Source organism: Rhipicephalus sanguineus, chromosome 11 (assembly GCF_013339695.2).
Source record: "Rhipicephalus sanguineus isolate Rsan-2018 chromosome 11, BIME_Rsan_1.4, whole genome shotgun sequence".
Taxonomy (NCBI): domain Eukaryota; kingdom Metazoa; phylum Arthropoda; class Arachnida; order Ixodida; family Ixodidae; genus Rhipicephalus; species Rhipicephalus sanguineus.
In genome coordinates, this window is record NC_051186.1 from 143,357,146 (window position 1) to 143,380,105 (window position 22,960).

Here is a 22,960-nt window from a genome sequence, read left to right on the forward strand (position 1 = left end):
TTCGCACAGCTCTGAGCAAGCCGGGTTTGGCAATATAGAATAAAAAACGTGGCTCATCCCTCTGTCGTAGGAATCGGTACAACACGAAAGGGAAACGTGTGTTTACAGACGTAGCTGAGCGTTTGTTGTGCATTGTTCGGCACAAGGGCGAAGGAATGAATGCTTTAGCAACAAATTGTAGTGTCACGCGAAAAACGGCAAGCATCTCGAAACTCGCAACGCGCTGCTCCAGGAGAAAGGACGCACAGAAACAACATACTCAGGATGAGCGCGAAGTATCAACTGTCACAGCTCGACAGTTAAAGCGCGCTGTTCAAACACAAAGGAGGACGCACGAAACGAATGCACAAGTATACACTGGATGAGCGTGAACTAAGTGTCAGAGTTGTAACTTATTTGTGTGTGAGCAGCGCGCTCCATCCACAAAAGCGGCCGCTGCAGTGAGCGCATTGACCTTCGTGCTCTATGTAACTTCAACGCAAACTTGAGGTGAGAGCACAAGACGTACAACCCTCCCCCCCCCCCCCCGCCCCATCACGCGATAAGCGCGCGCGCACGAGCGACCACGCCCTGTGGACGCGCGCGCGCATCACAACGCGCGGGGCTACGACCTTTAAATCGCGCCCTTCGAGCCTTTTGCGCAATCTCGCTAGTGATAACGAAAACACGCCGATGTGCCACCAATCTCTGAGTACCGGCAACGGCAAATGGTGTATATAAATAGCTCGCCGTTAGTATGGAGAAAAACGTGCCGTCGGTGGCCGAGTCAGTACGCGCCGCGCGCTGCGGAGAGAGGGTTCGTAGGTTCGACTCCCGGCAACTTTTTTTTCTAGTTTTTTTCTTTGCTACCTGTTAATGTATATTCTACAACGTCATATCCGTGACTGAAATACGTCAGTGGAGCCGTGGTGGACCCCGGCATAAGACACTTAAAAAGGTCAACCACGTCAATTGTACACGGGAATAAAGGCTCAGTAAAATCAGTGAGCGCAAAGAATTCTATGACATCATTAGAATTCTGCACCAGCAAAGGATCAACCACGTGTAGCAAACGCAACTGATTGAACAGAAACTTGGAAAACGCGCCATGCCAATGCCCTCCTACTCCGACTATTGTCCGAATGGGAACATCTTCCTTATGCGGTTTGGCCGAACAAAAGACGCTAAGAGCGGGACACTGAGTGCTCCAAAGCGTTTCACGCAGAGCTGCGAGATTCGTCTCGTCGCACAGGGGAAGAGCTTTTTCTTTCCCCCTGGTCAGCGAAGTCTTCTGTTTAACAATTTTTTTTTTTGTCCTAATCGCAGCATCAGCCTTCTCTATGTGCACCTCACGGGGCATTACCACAAACCCGCCTTCTATATCGGCTACTAAGAGGGCCATATTACTATGTCTTCGCTAGTCGATAGTGTTTCAAACTTGGTTATCTGGTTTTGAAAGTGTTCTGTTTTTCTGGAAGCATTGTATTCCTTCAAAAACACACTTATTTTTTTCTGCCTGAATGGCACTCTCGGCTATGTCTCTTAGAAGGGACACAAAATTTGCAGGAGTGCATCTAGGCTGAGTGGCACACTTTTTACCGTAGCTCAAAGTACGGCCACCCATTTTTTAAAATCTCAACACTTGAGCGTCGACCACCGAGTTGATGAGCGCCGTATGGCGGAGCACAACGGCGAAATGAATGAGAATACGCGCGTGCGCGTGACGAGCACTCCTGTGCAGGTGTGTTCGGGGAGTTGTTGCAGGTGTTCGGGGAGCCGGACACCACCCCCGCTTCTATTGAGCACAGTTATCGTCGTCATCTTTTGTTGTTTTTTTTTTCTTTTCTGAACTCTACCATCAAGTTATAAAGAAAGGCCATGTGGTTGCGCGTGGGATGGATGCGTAGCAGCATTTTTTTTTTTTTTACTGTGGTGCACCAAGCCCTCTCCTGAGGCAACAAACATATCTGCCACGGCAAGCCAGAAAAACGACAAAAAAAAGGCAAGGACAAAAAATCAGGCGGTGTTGGGTCCACTTCGTATAACAGCCTGGCAGAAGAAAGCTGCACCGGACTGTTCACTGCGCGCATACACGTATTCCCGTTCATTTCGCCGCTGCACTGCGTTGGCTGAAAAATGGGCGGCTGTGCTTTCAATATCCCCAAGTAAACATGATACGCCAATGCAAGTCATCTTTCGAGGTGCCGTCTTTTCCTTTGTACGAGACCTCGACCACGCACGCAGATTTGGAAGCCATCTGTACCACAGTCCACAGGATGCGCTGTAGATTTCTTCCATTATGCCTATATAAACATAATGGAAGAAATCTACAGCGCATCCACAGCCACTATCCACTGCCGCGTGTTTACAGGAGGTTTTCAGGGCCCTAGATTGGGAAGAATTAGGGATAAGAGTTAATGGAGAGTATCTCAGTAACCTGCGATTCTCTGATGACATTGCATTGATGAGTAACGCGGGAGACGAATTACAGCTCATGATTACTGAACTGGATACGGAAAGTAGAAGAGTAGGTCTGAAAATTAATATGCATAAAACTAAAGTAATGTGGAACAATCTTGGCAGAGAACAGCGCTTTGCGATAGGTGGCGAGACACTGGAAGTTGTAAAGGAGTACGTCTACTTAGGACAGGTAGTAACCGCGGAGCCAAACCATGAGAGTGAAATAACTAGAAGAATAAGGATGGGATGGGGCTCATTCGGCAAGCATTATCAAATCAGGAATGGTAGTTTACCGCTATCTCTCAAGAGGAAGGTATATAACAGCTGCATCTTACCGTTACTTACCTACGGAGCAGAAACCTGGAGACTTACAAAGAGGGTTCAACTTAAATTGAGGACGACGCAGCGAGCGATGGAAAGGAAAATGATAGGTGTAACCTTAAGAGACAGGAAGAGAGCAGAGTGGGTCAGGGAACAAACGGGGGTTAAGGATATCATAGTTGAAATTAAGAAGAAGAAATGGATATGGGCCGGGCACGTAGCACGTCGGCAGGATAACCGGTGGTCATTAAGGGTAACTGACTGGATTCCAAGAGAGGGCAAACGCGTGAGGGGAAGACAGAAAATTAGGTGGGTAGATGAGATTAAGAAGTTTGTAGGTATAACGTGGCAACAGAAAGCACAGGACCGGGTTGATTGGCGGAACGTGGGAGAGGCCTTTGCCCTGCTGTGGGCGTAGACAGGCTGATGATGATGATGATGATGATGATGTACCACAGTCATTCAGTCGCCGTCGCTGCCCTGTGTCTTAGCTGGGGGAGCAATCCCTGCCCAAGCTCCCCAACGTAGTTGACAAGGATGTGACTCATAGCAAGTCCTGTAAATACCTTGCAGACGTCTTGCAGACGGACGACAGCGCTGGAAAATCCTATCCACTTCTGGAGGCACAAGCCCATGGAGGGGTCATGAAGCACCCCTTGGGCTGATTGAAAAAACACATCCTGCGGAAAGCTGACACGGCTGTGAACTGCTCTGCCAAATATTACAGTCGTGCGCGCCGCGTAATGGCCACAAGCGGAGCGCCAAGTTGCCGTTTCCCCAGGCACCCTCTTTTCAAACAGAGGCCGGTTCTCACTCTCGTCGGTGGGCGGGGCGTCTGTCCGCTGTACGTCGCAAGAGACATAGCATGCTTATTGGCCGATAGCCGACGTAAATCGAGAGCGGCGTTCGGATCAGATGCGCATGTTGCCGCGGGGTGCCGCCACTTGCCGGCGCCGCACTCCTCAGTACACGGTAGCCGCACTCGCGCAAGCGAATCACAGCGGGAGAGCGATCGCGTTTCATGACGCGCGCTGGCGTAACTTCTTTCCCCCATGCCAGCCCTCCCTGTCTAGCTTCCAGTGCGCTCGCCGGCACGAGAAAAGAGAGAAAGCGCTGGGAGCGTGCGCCAAACCCCCGTAACTCCGCTGATTCTTGACGGATTCGAGAAATTTTTGCGGCAATCGATTCGGGAGGCAGTACGCTCCGATACTGAGGCCACTAGATCATTACTTGGAAAAGTGGTTCATGACCCCTTTAAGGGCAAACATGTAGGCACGCGCTCTGCAGGAAGTCATGGTATTAAGATTAATTCTAATAAAGTCAGAGGACGAGACTGTAGGAAAGGGCCCAATGACTAGAAAGAGCAGTACTTAAAGCACCCAGCTGGGCTAGGTAGAATACTGAACTTTGATGCATTTCCAGCGCTTAGGCACAATAGAGAAAAAACATGCAAATGCGGAAAGAAAAAATTGGGGAGGGGCGAAGCATGTAGGGAAGGGTGTTTCAGCTCCACAAAAGTGAAACGCGTGGAGGGGCGAAGCATGCAGTGTGCGCCGGTGTTTCCCACAGCCAAATCACTGCTAATGGGCAATGAGAGACAAAACAAAGATTAGACACAGAGACCCGCAGTGCGCTTCTAGTTAACGTGCATGCTGCAAATCTATATTGTTCGCTTACGCACAATAGAAATCTCCCACCGGCACTACATTGCAGGTCAAGATCCAGTGCCTATATATAAGGGGTGGCCGGTGACCGGTTGTGTAGCGCGAGCAGTCGGTTTTTTCAATCAAGAAAATCGCTAGCTGACGCTGCCTGCGTCGGCCTTGTCTCTCGCGGGCGAGGGCGCGTTCTCGTTCCTTGCGAGCGGGTAGTTCAGCGTTCATCGCAGAAAGCGCGTTTCCATAGTAAACGCGCGCCGCATAACGCTCTCTCGTGCAAGCAAATGTACCGTCACGACAGCAGACGACGATGCACGCCGACACGCCGAGACCTTAAAGGGATACTGAAGTGGTTTTACAATTCGGCAAAACTTTGTTGTTAACAAGGACACACATTATTGTCGATGATGGCGTAATTTTTTTCGCTGTTGTGGCAGCAGGAGCTTTAAAATACGCGAAAGAAAAGTTCGTTTTGCTCCCCCCAAGCAAGCGCGCCAAAAGTGTGGGCGTGGAAATGAACTAACCGGAACTACGTCATAGTCGGTAGTTTTGGCCACGGTGGTAGAATAACAGGTGGCCCGACGCGCCGCTCCGCCATTGCACCGCGCGTGTCACGGTGCTCGAGTTGCCGCCACTTTTCCGCAAGGTGGCAGCAGGTATACTCTGGGCCGATATCTCCGCTCCGGCGCATTTGAAAGCATGTGGCCAGCGTGCGTCGCGAGCATTTAAACTGCAATTCACATCTTTAACTTTTGAGAAAGAGATCCGCGGTGTATTTATTACACCAGAGAGGCCTTGAGCAACACTGAAGAGTTGCCGTCGCTTAGAACGAACGCGCCACTAATGAAAGCATGCAACGCAACCAGCGTTGCAGCGGCGTCTCTTTCTTTCTGCTTGGTTATCTTCGATAAATGCGGAGGCGTCCGTGGGTGCAAGCGTCCGAAGAGCAAGAGCGTCCTTATGCGATGCAACCAGCGTCGCAAAGTCGCAATCAGCTTTCGAGTCATGATCACGGTCAGATCACGGTGGTCGTGATTAGGTGATCCCACGGCTTGAGATCCGCTCTGATGCGTCGCGTTTGTTGCGCTCTGTCAAACCAACGCGCATGACCACATCGATGTTTCCGCTCACTTTGCAAGCTGGAATCATGGCTGAAACCACGGTGGCTCGATCTGTGCCGCTGATGCGGCGGCCACCATGGGACGAAAATGCTTCGCTCCAAATTGCAAATCTGGCTACAAAACGTGCAAAGAAAAGCTGTGTCTTTTCTCCGCGCCGAAAGACGAAAAGCGACTGCAGTTGTGGAGAAATGCAATTCCACGGAAAGACCGCCAGCTACCGTCCTCCGACATACATACGATAACGTGAAAACCAAACGCTTTTTTTACTCTGTACACTCGCCGGTAGAAATTTTCATGCTTTCGAAAAAAAATACGCGCGCGTCTCTTGCAATCGGCACCCTGTGACAGTCATATCGGGACTACCCGCGCCGATTAAAAAATTTTAAGCTTCATAAAGCCTGGCGCTCTTACTTTTGCGGTCGAAGCTGGCAGACAGCCACTACAAGCTAGTAAAAGCACAAACAACCGTTTAAAGCCACAAAGTTAACTAGAAAAACCGGTTTTTACAGCCCAGCGAGAGCTTGCATTGCGCGTCTTTCGGCCCAAAAACTCGTCGCGAACCTAGCGGCGGCCGCGAGCAACTCGAGCAGTACGGCGACGCGCTCGCGGCGCTCGATGGGCCACCTGTTTTATTCTACCACAGTGATTTTGGCGGAGCCGTGGCCTCCGTGACTACTTATGGCTGCGCGCGTTGGTGGAACTGATCGCGAAGGCCATGCTTTTACAGAGCTGATGGCGCCGATGACGCGCCACGCCGAAGTTGACGTCACCGCCTTCGCTCAGCAGTTCAAAAAGCCCTGCGGCTGCAGCCGCTCTTCTTTTTTCCAAGAAATGCCATTTGCGATCACTTCTGTGAACTCTTACATTGGTTTCCGAATTCAGCAAGGATCAAACTATGATTACACATTCCAAGGTCATTTTTTTTAAAAGTGCTTCAGCTTCCCTTTAAGGAGCTTCGCTCCTAAAAGGGAGAGTAAGAATGTTGGTATTCAACGAAACTTATTGCGCAGAAAGAATGGGCTTTTGTACAGTCCACATGCGCCGACAGACGCCGCAACAGGGAAAGTGGCACGTGCATGTTGTCACTCGACAGCAATTCATAGTAAGTAGATTTTAAAAAGGATAATCTGCCTCTTTTTGACACGGCGCAATAGAGGCAGTACCTACACAGTTCTCATTTTCGTTTCTAATGAAAAAGGCTTTATGAACCAAGACGGCATTTTTCATCCTCATACTGCTCGAGAACACGTGTGCTGTGCAAATATGGTGTGCATAGAGCGCTCTGCTTTAGAAGCATTCACGGCACACTTCAACACTCAATCTACCGCCATTCAGTTCACCGTGGAAATGGAGGCTAATCAGCGGCTACCCTTTTCGGACGTTCTCGTCAAAAGGACCAATGGAGCGCTATCTTTCTCTGTTTACCGAAAAGGAACACACACTGGCAGGTACCTGAACTTCAGTTCTGTTCACCCTGACACTCATAAGACGTCAGTGGTTGCCTCCTTGTTAGGCCGTGCAAATCGCCTTTGCATGAATCCCGAAGACCTGAACGCCGATGTAAAGCTGGTTCGGGAGGACCTTTCGACGTGCGGTTGCCCGCCAGCGTTCGTTAATGCGGTGGAACATGGCATGTCTGTTCCCTCACAGCCTGCCAGTGTCCGACAGAGAAAACGCGCTGCTGGTCCTTATGTGCCCGGAATAAGTGAGACCTTGTCACGCGTTCTGCGTAGCTACGACGTCGAAGTAGCCCACGTGCCTGTACGCAAGCTGCGGCGCACGCTTGTTGGTGGGAAGGACAAACTTCCGAAGGAAGCCTTTCGTGGTGTTGTGTACAGAATCTCTTGTGCGTACTGCAAAAGTGTTTATATCGGGGAGACTGACAATTTCAGACAGCGCCTGCGCCAGCATCAGAACGATGTGAAAAACAAGTAAGTGGCATCTAATGCTTTGGCGGAGCATGCGGGTACGACTAATCACACTATATAGACTGGTTGAATGCGAGAATTATCGGGAAGGAAAGAAACTGGACGTCACGCCTGCATATTGAGTCCCTCGAGGTACAATCTACTGAACAGACGCTTAATCGTAATGCTGGAAACTTTCCCTCGTGCTATGCGCGGTGCTTGCGTCACTTACTGAAACCTATATAGTTAGATGCTTTTATTGTTCTTCGCTTCATTGTGAAGAAGGCTTCCGTATGGAAGCCGAAACGTCGTTTCTTTTAAAACGTTTATTTGGTCGGTAGTTGCCTTTTATACCTCATGTTTCGTCCCGACCAGACGGGCTTCCGTCGAACTCTCGATTTCATGTCTGAGGCTGCTCCCACAAGCCGTAACCAGGGCGTACACCTTGAGGAAAAGGAAGAGCTGAGAGATGGTCGCCCAAATATCAGCCAGACCGCGGTTTTCTGCCCGAGAAGACCTGAACTAACCATGCTACAATCACAATGAACATGCCTTTGACAGAAACCGACGCTCTACGTTAGCGTCCACGAGAACTTCGAACTTTCCGTTGTGATCCGCGACGTTGGTCTTGTGGTTATGCTACTCGACTGCTGACCCGAAGGTTGCGGGATCGAATCCCGGTCGCGGTGGCCTTATTTCCGATGCAGGCGAAAATGCTTGAGGCCCGTGTACTTAGATTTAGTGCACGTTAATCAGTCCGAGGTGGTTGAAATTGCTGGCGCCCTGCACTACGGCGTCCCTCATAATCATACATGGTTTTGGGACGTTAAACCCCGACAATTCATTTAATGAACTTTCGATCGTGCGCCGCGCAACTACCCGCTGGACTGGCTTGAGCAGTTCGAGCGTGTGGCAGCAATAGGCAGTCTAATGAAGGAACCGAGCTGCGCTACGTGTACTCCGCCCTAGAAAGATCTGCTCGTGCTTGGTTTGAAAATCAATAGCCCTCCTAGCATTGTGGCATGCCTAGAAGAGCAGCCTGCTTTGAACGTTCACTTGCGTCATCCGGAAGGAGACAGCTGAAGTGCGAAAACAGTGAAGCCTTGAACATGCGAACGAAAGCGCGACAATATTTGTAAAAGAGGTTAACAGTCTCCTTACCCAGGGAGGCGCCGCAATGCCGGAGGACAAAAAGGTATATGTATACTAGCCCAGAGCCGTTAAAGAACGAAATTTTGTTGGGCTGATGGTAAATACGTCGAGCAACATTGGTGCATACATTGGTTACACAGCAACATTGGTTACACAGACCACCAACATCGCAAACGCGCTCGAGATGCGAAGACGACATTATCCAAGCAACAAATCCCTTCCATTTATGTCAATCGAATTGGGCACCTTAAATGAGGACAGTCTTCGGGACACCACCTGGGTGCTCCTACGAAAGCAGCTGCGAAAGTTGCACCCGACATCGAAGCTTGAGTTCGCAGCGCTAAACCAAATTATTCAGCAAAAAGTTCAGCGAGTCGTCTGTGCAGATCCTTCAGTCTTAACCCCAAATTTGTTTACGCCTCACAAGCGCCGCCAGTATTACCCTACGCATCGGCATTGCCTAACCAAGTGCAACCATCTCGGACACCGTCCACGGTGTCTCGATCCGCCTGTCCGCCCTTTTGGTTTTCAACGCCCGTCGCCACGAAAGCATGATATATGCGTATAGGACCTCCGACACCCCCCCCCCCCCCTCGGTTTCCACTGGGGCGGAGCCGGTCGCGTGTACCGCCGCTGTTTGTACCGCGATTTCCCCGTCGACGCTCCACGACCTCGACAGACCACGTTCTGTTGAAGAATACCTCCCTCGGTGAACATATGCCAAGACCTTCGTTTCGTCTTTTCATTGCACGGCATAATTGCGGCACGGGTAAGGTCTCCGAGCCCACGCGTGGGACACTGAAGACTACAGCTGATCCAGGTGCGGTTTCACCAGTCGTACTGCTGAAGACCCTGCCCTGATAGATTAAAATCTTCTTAGCGCACCTGCAATAGCCGAACAAAATGTATCCGCCGGTTTTTATTTCAGCGCTACAACGCGACACGTAAAGAACGATTTACATTTCTGTATGTTTTACGCCTTCAAATAAAGAATTGAATTGAGTCGAAAACGAACCCGTGACACCAAACAGTGCTGCATCTTCAACAAAAGACCAAATCCATCGGATCTACGACCGTTGGTCGACAACGAGAACACATGTGCACTCGCTGACACTGGTGCGAATTTTTTTCCGTCCTATGTGCAGAATTAGCAGCTAAGTTTAAAAAATGTTCTCGTGACTTGGGATGGTCTGCACATTAGAACTGCTGGTGGCCACCTGGTGGCAACGAAAGGAAGGTGCATACTGACGACGAAAAAAATAGCGCTGAATGAACGGGGACACAAGAAGAGGACACACAACAGATGGCTAGAGTGGCAGTTGGAGACTGCATACACCCGGTTGCCTTTGTCGTCCTAGGTCGGTGCATTAGCGACGCCATTCTCGGACTAGACTTTCTCCTAGCAAACATAGCCATTAGCTTCGTGAAAACCGACCGTTAGCCTTGCAGCTGGCATCACCATTGGTTGAGTGCGGACGTTGTGCATCCCGCTGGCAGTTCTCGGTGACTAAGTAACGCTACCACCGTGCTCATGCGCTCTAGTTCCAGTGGGTAACAACGATTGTACGGAGGGTGAAGAACCCGTCGAGGCTAACCGAATCTTTCGACTAAATCTGTACATTTGCGTGGCAAGAGGCATCATTCGTTTGTGGGGCGCTATAGCCGACGTGCTTATCAAAAAGCTAGGGATCGAGTATCATCATTTCAACAAGTTAACTACCGTCCCGACATTTCAGACCTCTCTAGACATCGGCAGCCAAGTCACATTTGATGACCTCTGAAAACGCGGACACCAAGGAAGAGGACGTAGCCAGCAAGGTGGAAGTAGATGTGACACCGCTGCCAGAGCTGCACATCACACGGCATCTGAGAAAATCGACATTCCTTTTTCAAGGAAAGATGCAGCGACTTTGGCATTTGCGTTCGCGCGGAATCTACGGCGAACAATATGGTGCTATGCAAATAACCAGTACGGACCGCTGCACAGAATAGACCCGACGTGTAGCTTTTATACGTCGCAGGGACTAACCAGACAAGATGAAGCGTGCATTCACCGGCTGACACCCGAAGTTGCCTATACGAAATACTTCAAGCACAAGATCAGGCAGTCGGATTCACCCTGCACGACATGTAATACTCGGGAAGACTTAAAGCACGTACTCTGCGACTCTTCCCGTTACGACGCCGAAAGAGAGATTCTGAAGGCAGAACTTAATTTGCAACGCGGCTCGAGCTTGGAACTGTGGCACCTTCTCGGCCCGTGGCAAAACAGCGGTTGCGCGATGCGCAACACCAAAGCGCTGTTGGTGTTCTTGAGGAACACTGGACTAAACCAAAATTTGAGAATCACTCTTTTGTGTATGTGACTTTATGCGTAAGTGACTGTACGTACCGTGTTTGTGTGTGTGTGTGTGCGTGTGCGTGTGCGCGTGCGCGCGCGTGTGTGTGTGTGTGTGTGTGTGTGTGTGTGTGTGTGTGTGTGTGTGTGTGTGTGTGTGTGTGTGTGTGTGTGTGTGCGTGTGTGTGTGTGATGCATTGTATATACCATAGTTATCACCCGACACCCGGAGTAGCAAGCCAGACGACAAACCCGGCCAACCTGTTTGACATTTTGTCCGCACAAAAAAGACGAGGACAGAGGGAGGTACGACGACTGCGCATGTCAAAACTCGCTATATATTGCTACGTCTTTCACTGAATAAAATGAGTTGAAAGTTTACCGCCCGTGTCGTCGTACCTCCCTCTGTCCTCGTCTTTTTTGTGCGGACAAAATGTCAAACAGTAAGCACCAACTAGGTCAAACGCAAGTTCTCCGGATAACCTCTCCGGGATTTTCAATAAAGATTATTATCTCTCTCTCTCTATGTTTCATTCTAAAACACAGGGCGTGCAAACGCCGACACAATAAACAAGTCAAAACACCACAAATGCTGACTAACAACTGCAGAGGAGCACAACGGCGGAAAAGAAAGAAGGCACTGTTAAGGCATTTATTGACGGCGGGATTGACGGCGACGATGCACAACGACAGAGCGCAGACTCGCAGACTCTCACGAGCACGAGCACGAGGGGCGTGCTCCCCGAGAAGAGGCGAAGAGGGCGACCCACCAGGAGGCGCTCGAGAGGACGACCCATTAAAGCGTTCCAATGTTTCTCTACAATTACCCCGGGTACGAAAAGGGAGCCGCCTGGCGACCTAACAGCTGGTCACTATGAGCGGGTCATGGTAGGGCTTGAGGCGCTCCACGTTGACAATGTCGCGCCCTCGACGGCGCATGTCCGAAGATGGTTCAATAGGTTCAATCAGGTAGTTGACCGGGGATGTGCGTTCGACGACACGGTAGGGGCCTTCGTATTTGGGTAGTAGTTTAGAAGAGAGGCCAGTTCCAGTGGTAGGAACCGAGAGCCATACGAGCGCTCCAGGGAGGAACGTGAGTGCAGAAGTGTTGGTGGCACTGCGAATGCTCTTCTGACGCTCTTGGTCCTGCGTAGTAAAGGTCCTGGCGAGGTCGCGACACTCCTCAGCAAGTCTCGCTGTGGCAGAAATAGGTGCACACTCAGATCGATCCGGCTTGTATGGAAGGATTGTGTCGATTCTGTGCGACGGGTGCCTGCCGTGCAATAAGAAAAAGGGTGAGAAACCAGTGGTGCTTTGAGGGGCGGTATTGTAGGCGTAGGTGACGAAAGCCAGAATCGAATCCCAATTTGTGTGATCGGCGGCGACGTACATCGAGAGCATGTCGCCGAGCGTGCGGTTAAAGCGTTCGGTGAGGCCATTCGTCTGCGGGTGGTAGGCAGTAGTTTTGCGGTGAACAACGTTGCACTCTTTGAGGATGGCTTCGACGACTTCCGACAAGAAGACACGGCCTCGATCGCTGAGCAGCTCCTGGGGTGGACCGTGGCGCAGCATGAACCGGTGGAGCAGGAAGGAGGCTACATCGCGCGCTGTAGCCGCTGGGAGGGCGGCAGTTTCGGCGTATCGCGTAAGGTGGTCTACAGCGACGATGGCCCAGCGGTTACCAGCCGACGTCAGAGGAAGTGGCCCATACAAATCGATGCCAACGCGCCCAAACGGCCGGTCAGGGCAAGGTAAAGGTTGTAGACCTGCTGGTGACTAATGCGTTGAAGTCTTACGGCGCTGACAATCGATGCACGAGCGAACGAACTTCTGCACGTAGCGGTACATCCCTCGCCAAAAGTACCGTTGGCGAATGCGGTGGTATGTTTTCGATACCCCAGAGTGCGCACACTGCGGATCAGCATGGAATGATTCGCATATGTCAGAACGGAGACTGCGGGGTATTACTAGTAGCCACTGGCGGCCGTCGGCGTTGTAATTGCGTCGGTAAAGGAGGTCGTCGCGAATGGCGAAATGATGGGCTTGACGACGCAACACGCGAGTGGATGGTGTTGCCGATGGATCAGTGAGCAAGTCTATTGGCGAGGCAATCCCTTGATCCTTGCGCTGTTTGGTAGCGATGGTGTGAGTGTCGATGGAAGAAACGGCATTGTGAGACATTGAGCTGTGGGTATTGTCGTCAGGCAAGGGGGAGCGCGAGAGTGCGTCGGCGTCAGCATGCTGGCGTCCGTTGCGGTACAGCACGCGGATGTCGTAGTCCTGTAGGCGAAGTGCCCAGCGGGCGAGGCGGCCTGATGGATCCTTCAATGATGACAACCAGCATAGTGCATGGTGGTCGGTGATGACATCAAATGGGCGACCATACAAATAAGGTCGGAACTTCGTAAGGGCCCAGATGATCACCAGGCATTCCTTTTCGGTGACGGTGTAATTGGTCTCGGCTTTGGTAAGCGTACGACTTGCATATGCCACGACATATTCAGGGAACCCTGGCTTGCGCTGCGCAAGGACAGCGCCAAGGCCAACACCGCTGGCGTCTGTGTGTACCTCAGTAGGGGCCGTAGGGTCGTAATGACGTAGTATGGGAGGCGACGTCAACAAACGACGGAGCTTCGCGAAAGCTTCGTCACACTCTGAGGACCACGAATTGAGCGGCCCAGTACTTCCGAGGAGCTTCGTCAGCGGCGATATGATAGTCGCGAAGTTTTGAATGAAGCGCCGAAAGTAGGAACACAGTCCTACGAAACTGCGCAGTTCCTTCACGGACGTAGGTTTGGGGAACTCGGTCACGGCCCGAAGCTTGGCGGGATCGGGGAGAATACCGTCCTTGGACACGACGTAACCGAGTATTGTCAGCTGCCGTGCTGCAAATCGGCACTTCTTGAGATTCAATTGTAGACCGGCCTCGCTCAAACGCGTCAAAACATGCCGCAGGCGTTGAAGATGTGTGGGGAAGTCCGGAGCGAAAACAACGACGTCGTCGAGGTAGCATAAGCATGTGTGCCATTTCAGGTTGCGCAGAACGGTATCCATCATGCGCTCAAAGGTGGCGGGCGCATTACACAGCCCAAACGGCATGACGTTGAATTCGTACAAGCCGTCGGGCGTGACAAAGGCGGTCTTCGGTCGAGCGTCATCAGCCATAGGTACTTGCCAGTACCCTGAGCGCAAATCGAGAGATGAAAAGAACTCTGCTCCTTGCAGGCTGTCAATCGCGTCGTCTATTCGCGGTAGTGGATATACGTCCTTGCGAGTGATCTTGTTAAGTCGTCGGTAGTCCACACAGAACCGCACAGAACCGTCCTTCTTCGCAACAAGAACGACAGGAGACGCCCAGGGGCTGTTAGAAGGTCGAATAACATCGCGGCGAAGCATCTCGTCGACTTGCTCGTTGATTACACGGCGTTCTGTGGGAGATACGCGATATGGACGTTGCCGCAGTGGCGGCTGGGTGCCAGTGTCGATGCGATGCGTAACGGCGGACGTGCGGCCGAGAGAAGTTTGAGCGACATCGAAAGAAGAGCGAAATTCTTCCAACAGGCCCAGAAGCTGGGAACGCTGGACTGGCGTAAGGTTGTCAGCAATGGAGGAACCAAATACATCAGCGGGTGATGAACCAGACGTGGAAACAGCACCGAGCGTACTGGAACTGTGGCAGTGCATTTCATCTGGTTCGTCCATAACTTGAGCGTCCTCGAGGGGTTCCACGCTACCGAGACATTCCCCTTGCACCAACGTGATACTGTACGGTGATGGATTGATAACAAAAATAGAGGTGCTGCCCTGAGTGACTTGCACGGTCGCGAAAGGCACCAGCAAGCCTTTCCTCGTGCAAACACGGTCAGATGGCGAGAGGAGCGCAACGGAGTCGGAGAGACTTGCGCAGTAGACTGACACCGCCGTTGACGAGTTTGCAGGCACCTTGGTGTCGTCTTTGACATGTACCTTGCCCGCAGCCGATGGATTGTCTGCCGGCGTCCAATTAGAGAACGGTGCGAGCTCTATTTCGGCTGGTGCGCAATGAATGACGGCGTCGTGGAGGGAGAGAAAATCCCATCCTAGGATGACGTCGTGAGAGCAGGCAGGAAATATGATCAATTCGACGGCGTAGAGAGCATCCTGAATAATGACGCGGGCGGTGCACACCGCTGTAGGGTGGATACTTTGGGCGCTGGCTGTACGGAGGGAGAGACCGGAAAGTGGCGTCGTCACTTTTCGCAGTAATCGGCTAAGTTTGGCGTCCATGACGGATACGGCGGCTCCAGTGTCGATGAGGGCAGATGCGCGAACACCGTCCACAAACACGTCTATCACGTTCGATGGGCTTCGCTGAGGGCTTTCGCAGTTCGATAGCGTCGCAGCCCTCGCCTCGTGGACTGCGACGACTAGTTTTCCTGGTCACGTGAGACCGGACGTGGCCGCATCGGCGACAGTGAGCGGCGTCGTGGAGACGGTGACCGGCGGGTAGATGTTGCGGGGCGGGACGTCGGTGACATAGGCGGCGCTTGGTCATAATAAGGTCGGCTTGATTGGCTGGGGAGGGCTGATGCGACCCGAGGCGGCTCCATGCGATTGCAGTAGCGTGCGACGTGACCGGCGCAACCGCACGCGAAGCAGATGGGGCGGTTGTCGGAAGTGCGCCAGCGGTTCGCGGGCCCCATCCATGTCGCAGAACGGGATGGACGAGACGGCTGCTGATATGAGGGCATTGTGGGCAGAAGTCGGGGCCTGGGTACGACGTCGACGTACGTAGGCGGCACAGCCGCGTCGAAGGCCTGGGGTCCGACGACGGCTTCGGCGTAACTTCGCGGTCCAGCCACAGGAATCGCTGGGGGCGGCCTGGCTACAGCTTGCGCGTAGCTTACTGGCGCATGCACTGGAGGCGGTTGCTGGTATTCAGGAATTACCTCTGCGATTTCTTGCTGAATCGCTCGGCGGAGAGGAGGCAGAAGGGCAGTTGGCGGCTGGTCAACATGCTGCGGTGGAGCGAAAGCCAGAAGAGAGACCTGACGGGCAATTTCCTCACGCACGAACGACTTGATTTCGGCGAGCAAGGTAGGGTGGTCGGGAATGGCCGACAAGCCCGCGAGATCAGCATCGCGTGATGGCGGTCGACGGGTCATCAAGCGCTGCCGGCGCAGCTCCTCGTAGCTTTGGCACAGCGTGATGACCTCTGCCACTGTGCGAGGGTTTTTGGCCAGCAGCATGGTGAATGCATCGTCGTCGATGCCTTTCATAACATTCCTGATTCTGTCAGACTCCGGCATGTTCGCGTCGGCTTTTTTGCACAAGTCAAGGATGTCTTCAATGTAGCTCGTGAACGATTCACCGGCCTGTTGTGCCCGTTCACGTAACCGCTGTTCGGCTTGCAGCTTACGGACGGCAGGGCGGCCAAACACGTCGACGATGGCGGTCTTGAAATCGGACCCCGTCGGGAAATCGGATGCATGGTTGTTGTACCACATGCCTGCCACACCCGCGAGGTAGAAAACCAAGTTGCTCAGCTTGCCTGCTTCGTCCCATTTATTGGGGACACTCACCCGTTCGTAAATCGCGAGCCAGTCCTCCACGTCGGTGCCATCCGCGCCGGTGAAGATAGGAGGGTCGCGGATGCGGGGGACACCGGGACAAGCGGTCGGAGCAGGAGGCGGCGTTTGCTGAGCGGCGTCTTGCGGCATGGTAGATGGCACGGTACGGGATCGAAGCTCCAGGGGCATCGAATGGAGACTGAAGTAGCGGTGACGGTACAGCACTCTCCACCACTTCGTTAAGGCGTTTATTGACGGCGGGATTGACGGCGACGATGCACAACGACAGAGCGCAGACTCGCAGACTCTCACGAGCACGAGGGGCGTGCTCCCCGAGAAGAGGCGAAGAGGGCGACCCACTAGGAGGCGCTCGAGAGGACGACCCATTAAAGCGTTCCAATGCTTCTCTACAGCACGAAAACTTATCTGAAGAAACGCGTCTAATGATTTAGGCATGGCATATCGATAATAGTGGTAGCGCATGCGAAAGTCAGCCGTCGGTTAACTTGCATAAAGAAGAGATCAAATAACGATTATCTCTCATGTAGACCCCCACGCGTGCCAGATTAATAGGTTCACCTATTGCCTGGGTATGCGCAGATAAGTTTTTGAGCCTTCTTTCTTTTCCGCCTTTGCAGTCGGCGTTTGCGGTGCCTCGACTTCTTTCTTGTGTCCGTGTTTGTACGCCCTGTGTGTTTTAGAATGAATACTTTCCAGCCGGCTCAGCTCTCTGTTATTCTACACTTTTTTCACTCGACAAAAATGAACAAGCTTTTGTAAGGTACCGATGCTTTTCGTAGAAAATGCCGAGGATGCGCAAAGAAGCACCAGTGCCCTTTTGTGCACAAGGCGCTGTTTATCGCTTTCCGTTCTCGCGCAGTAAAGGGCACATAAGCAAGGCGGCCCCATATGACTGTGTACGACTGGCTGAGGGAGCAAAAGAAGAAGTTAAACTGTTACCGAGATGGGCTTGCAACGAGTGCGCTGTCTACCTTTGTTTAATAAAATGAAAAAGAAGCGATACCCACACTGATCCCAGCAGTATTGGTCTCGGCGCCATCCTTGTTCGAAAAAAGAATCACACGAAAAGGGTGATTGCTTATGTCGGCTGTTATTTATCAAAAGCAGGAGTAAACTATTTTACAAAAGAGAGGGACGTCTACAGTACGTCTACAGTAGACCCTTCAACCTCGTCACCGATCATCACTCTTTTTGTGGGTTAGCAAGTGTCAAAGACCCAGCCTGGCGTCTCGCCAGGTGGAGTTTGATGTTACCGTTACGCACATGAATGATACAAAATATTCCGACGTGCTCTGTTGTTCCCGTTCCATTAGCATCCTTTGTCCAAGGAGTATTTTCCAGAAGTAGTAGAAATGTCCATTTTCGTCACAGAAAGTATCAGCCGAATCGGTCTTCTTGAAGGGCCAAGAGGTGATATACCGTGAATTTTCTGGCGCGATGTTTGTACGTTCCGTCTGCAGAACGGTCTTGCGCAAGGTGGATGACTTTGAACCAACCAACACAGCGTACCTTAATGTTGTCCCGTCCTTTCTGCTGTCGGAAATTGTGCGGGCCTATCTTCAGGAGCCAGTGCTGGAAGCGTCAGCGTTATGCGGACCGCCTCACTGATACTGGAAAAATATTTATTAGCTTCGCCCGGCAGCAGACGTTTCCCGCTGTCACAATAATGTCGGGATTTTCGCTGTCGAAAAACACCAAATACCAAACCCGAGGAGCTCTTAAAACTCGTTGCAACTGAGACAAGGCCATTTCAACAGATCGGAACGAACTTCATTGGAACATTCCCAAGTGCATTATAGTAACAACGTGACGCGCAGTGTAAAAAAAAATGACAGCGCTCAATGACCTTTTTTGCTCTGTCACGATGCCCGACACGCGCCTTGTATTAACGAACAAGGGCACTAGACGGTTTTCATCGATAAATGTGGTGTTTGTACCGAGGCATATCTAGAAATCCTTTCCATGTATTTAAAGTCGACGCTGGTAGGTTGGAAGGAGGGCGTTTATTTGCAGAAATCAGGGATATGTATTGGTTCTAAGGTTGCTCCAGTTCTTAGTGATTTATACTTTAGCAAGATTGACAATCTTTTGGAAGGCGCCTTAGGTAATTCGGTTACTAAGGTTTTTCGTTAGGTGGACGATTACTTGATTTTTTGCAGTGGTGAGGACATTGAAATGGTGGTAACTTGCGTGAGCGAGAAATTTGAATTAAATGGAGGAGGGCTGAGCTTTACTAAAGAGGTGCCTCAGAATAATGGAATATAATTTCTAGACATTTCCTTAACATTCCAGAAGAACCACGTGTGCTGGCAGTATTCTCCTAGATCTTCGAAACCGCTGTTAAACTTTTCGTCGAAGCACTCGAAGGTTGTAAAAAACGGCATCGCCATGTCTTGCCTTAAGTCAGCCCTCACCAAGTCGTGTGAGCACAAAATGAGTTTAGAATAACAGAGAGCTGAGCTAGTTGGTAAGTATTCATTCTAAAAAGACAGGGCGTGCAAACACGGACACAAGAAAGAAGTCAGGACACCACAAAAGGCGTTTGTGGTGTCCTGACTTCTTTCTTGTGTCCGTGTTTGCACGCCCTGTCTTTTTAGAACAAAATGAGTGACAGCTTTAGCGCACAGGTTACGCATCTTTTAGATGTAGGGTATCCTCGTGATGCTGTGGCCACGGTCGCTGAACGTTTAAAGAGGTCTATTGTGTTAAGTCCGAGCATGGTTGCAGAAAGCGATAGGAAGAAACGTGTCGTAGGTATTCCGTACATTCATTGCATATGTCACATGCTAAAGAAAGTAGGAAGTAGATACGGCGTTAATGTTGTTTTCACGGCTGCCAATAAGCTAGTTAAGATTTGTGCCGCTGTGCAGAGGAAGAATGAGCGAGTAAAAGACAAGAAGCGGACCGATATTTGTTTCGTAAAACACACCAACAAATTCACTGATTGCCGTACGAGTGTGGTGTATAAGGTCCCTTTCCGCTGCGGCCGCTTCTACGTAGGACAGACGGGCCGATGCATCAACCAGAGATTGTTGGAACATAAGAGATCGCTAACAGGAGGCTCACCTTCTAATCTATTTTTACATTGTCGAGATTGTAAGTGCACGCCAAAATTCGATGAATGCGCAGTGTTGTACCGATAGAAATGAAGAAACGCGCCTGATCATTGAAGCATGGCATATCGAGAATAGTGGTAGCGCATGCGTGAGCCAACCGTCGATTAACTTGCATAAAGATGAAATCGAATGCCTTAACAGTTATCTTCCACGTAGACCGCCACGCGTGCCGGATTGATAGGTTCGCCTGTTGCATGGGCATGCGCAGATAAGCTTTCGTGCCTTCTTTCTTTTCAGCCGTTGTGTCTCTTCAGTTGTTAGTCGGTGTTTGTGGTGTCCTGACCTCTTTCTTGTGTCCGTGTTTGCAAGCCCTGTCTCTTTTTAGAATGAATACGTACCAGCTAGCTCAGCTCTCTGTTATTCTAAGAGAGGCCGTCACGTTTGGTGCTCCAGCGCGCAATGAAGCTGTTCCCTTAAAAGAACTGTAAGCAGCACCTGGGAGTTATTTCCCGTTCCTTGTGTGTAGTGTTTGCCTCGTTTGTTATACCGCGCAGTCAGTGCCATTTCGCTATACTCCTAAGAAGAAGCGCTCTGCTCTCTGGCGCAGGTCGCGAGCACGTGTGCCGCTTCATCGGGTGCGGCCGCAACGACCGCTTCAACTACGTGGTCATGCAGCTTCAGGGCAAGAACCTGGCCGAACTGCGCCGCTCGCAGCCCCGAGGCGCCTTCTCACTGAGCACCACGCTTCGGTTGGGGCTGCAGATACTGCGCGCTATACAGAGCATTCACGAAGTGGGATTCCTGCACCGAGACGTCAAGCCGGTACTATTCGCTCACCCTACGGAGTGTGAACACATTTCCGAAGCTTAAGTGGGATCCAACTGAGTGAGTGGCATAGCGCACACTTAGACAGGGTAAGACGACACAAGCACCACACTTGTCGGTGGTGCTTGTGTCGATTTTAGATCAGCTGTGCCTGTGAGACATGCGCACATGCACTTCTCTACAGAATACTTCTCTCTGCCTTTTCGTATAAACATTTGTTAACGCTTGTGTCGTCATAATTGCTCCTTCCCGATATAATGTGCGCTATTCCACTTACGTCATGTACCAACAAGCTCAAGCTTCTTCACTTCGATAACTGCGGCTAAGTTTAAACTTTGTAATCCCGCATAGCCTTCATGCTCGTGCCATCCGCTACTTTGCATGGCTTCAGAACGGCGCAACAAGGAAGACGAAAGATCGCACGAACACAAGCGCCCACTCACAACTAAACTTTATTCCATAGGGCTGACGCGCTGGAGTTTTGAGTACTGTGGCGGAGCCTGGTGGCGTGCGCCGAAGTTGCTTGGGTAGTCAAGAATGGACGCCGACCGGCGAGTTACGCAGTTCTCAGTTGCTTTAAGCGTTTTACTTAATTTTGCGCCTTGTTTTCAGGCTCAAAAAGTGCTTAAAACGTACGCAGGAACTTGTCCGCTATGCCTGCAGAGTCTGACATGTTTGACGAGCGATCCCTGCTTCAACAAACCGTGCCGAAAGCAAGTGGTCTGGGCGACGGCTCTGAGCAGCGCGCGGTCCCGAAGCGCGGTCGCCGCCGTTATTGTTGCGTGGTTAATTGCCTCGAACATGGGGGTAAGGATCCTAATGTGCGGTTTTACTGGTTCCCCTGAAAGCCGTACGAAGTGGAGCGATGGAACCGCTGGATACGTGCCGTCCGACGCGTGAAGTGAGTACGCGAGCAAAACGTGGTTTGCAACGTAACGTGCTGATTACTTTTTGTACGCGTGTGCGCGCGTTTATATATGTATATATTCCCTGTGTGCAGTCCAGACGGCACGCCGTGGCTGCCGACGGCGATCACGAGGATATGCAGCCGGCATTTCGTGCGAAACGAGAAAAACGATGCCATGAGTCACCCTGCGTATGTGCCTACGATTTTTCCGGCAGCTTACAGCCGGCTGCTTCCAGCGGCCGGCTGTAAACATTGCGCGCCGTCGCTTCTCGACCGCCACCGCACGCTGACAGAATTTGACGAATTCCCTAGAAGCAAATGTTGAAAATTACGACCGTGCATGGGGAAAAAGTGTGTTTGCGACTGAATGCGGCAGAAAACGGCACACGACGCGAATGCGCTCATTCGGGCCGCCGACGGCTAGCCTTCGTCTGGACCTTTCTTGATTCCGTTTAGTCGTGTAATGCAAATCATGTCGGTTTTCTTAACAGCAATCTTTTCGTTTATGCACTGTCGTTAATCGCGCGAGCATGCCTCGTAAAACTTAACTCGAGTTCAACGTCGTATGAGATTCGCTGCACTTGCGAGTTGCAGAGCGCCGAAATGGTTCCTTTAATCTCCTGCACGTCGTAAACATACTTGACGTTGACAAGCTTCTTGCGTTTACGCAGACTGCTTGGCCTGAAGAACTCAGCCACGCCAGAAACTGGCCGGGATCCAAAGCGCAGCACAACCGACAGCGGCGGCTCCATTGCGCATCTGAGCTTAGTGCTGCATGCGGCCGCCTGTCTGACTACTCGAAACCAAAGAACTTGTCGTAGGGGGCGCTTTTTAGCCCCGTTTTCGCAGCGCCGCCTGGGCAGCCAGTCAGGCCTATATCACAGAGCAGGTATATACACACACGTGGCTACACACAACGCCAAAAAACAAAAAGAACAACCAAAAGCCAAAGCACGTTAACTATTCAGGTACAAGATTTCTTTGTCCTGTAGCGCAATCGAGGGACAGCTGATACAAGACTGCTTTGGCTTTTGGTTGTTCTTTTTGTTTTTTGGCGTGGTGTGTAGCCACGTGTGTGTATATATCTGCTCTGTGATATGCAATAAAATTTAGTTTGAGTCGGCGCTTGTGTTCGTGTGATCTTTCGTCTTTTCGTCTTCCTTGTTGCGCCGTTCTGAAGCCATGCATCTGTACCAACTCGCCCAATTGTCAGTGCTACTTATCCGCTACTTTGTTACATCGCTTACCGAAACACGATTCCATGGATTGAGATCGTAGTGCTGCGTTGAGTCTTCGTGAGTTATAAATAAGAGAAAAAAAACACGGAAGTGTGATGCAAATTTGTAAAAGCAATATTACCAAAGCGCAAATATAAACAAAAACTCGTAGGGTCCCTCATGCATTCACCGGCGAAAGCCATCATGTTTTTCTTCTCATTCGTTTTCTTCCTGTCCGGCCGCACTCCGAAAGCTTCGTGCACCTAGCGGTTTTTTGCACTGCCTCCATGATTGGAGGAAACTTCACTTGGCCTTGCACTGTGTCCAGGATCAGAGGCACCTCACCTGGTTTTGCACTGCCTCCGTGATCGGCGCACCTTTGACCAAGCTACGATTTCATGTGATGACCGCATCATGCAACGTTACGTCACGCTAAAATGTGGGCTGTC

At 51.3% G+C, this 22,960-nt stretch overlaps 1 protein-coding gene across 1 annotated transcript in view; it reads left to right on the forward strand.

Moving 5' to 3' along the window:
- LOC119375574 (uncharacterized) overlaps positions 1-22,960 on the forward strand; it is a 198,155-nt gene that overhangs the window by 98,977 nt on the left and 76,218 nt on the right. Inside the window, exon 4 of the mRNA XM_037645788.2 lies at positions 20,170-20,384. Within this exon, the coding sequence (XP_037501716.1) occupies positions 20,170-20,384 (215 nt within the window). The remainder of the gene's footprint in view (positions 1-20,169; positions 20,385-22,960) is intronic.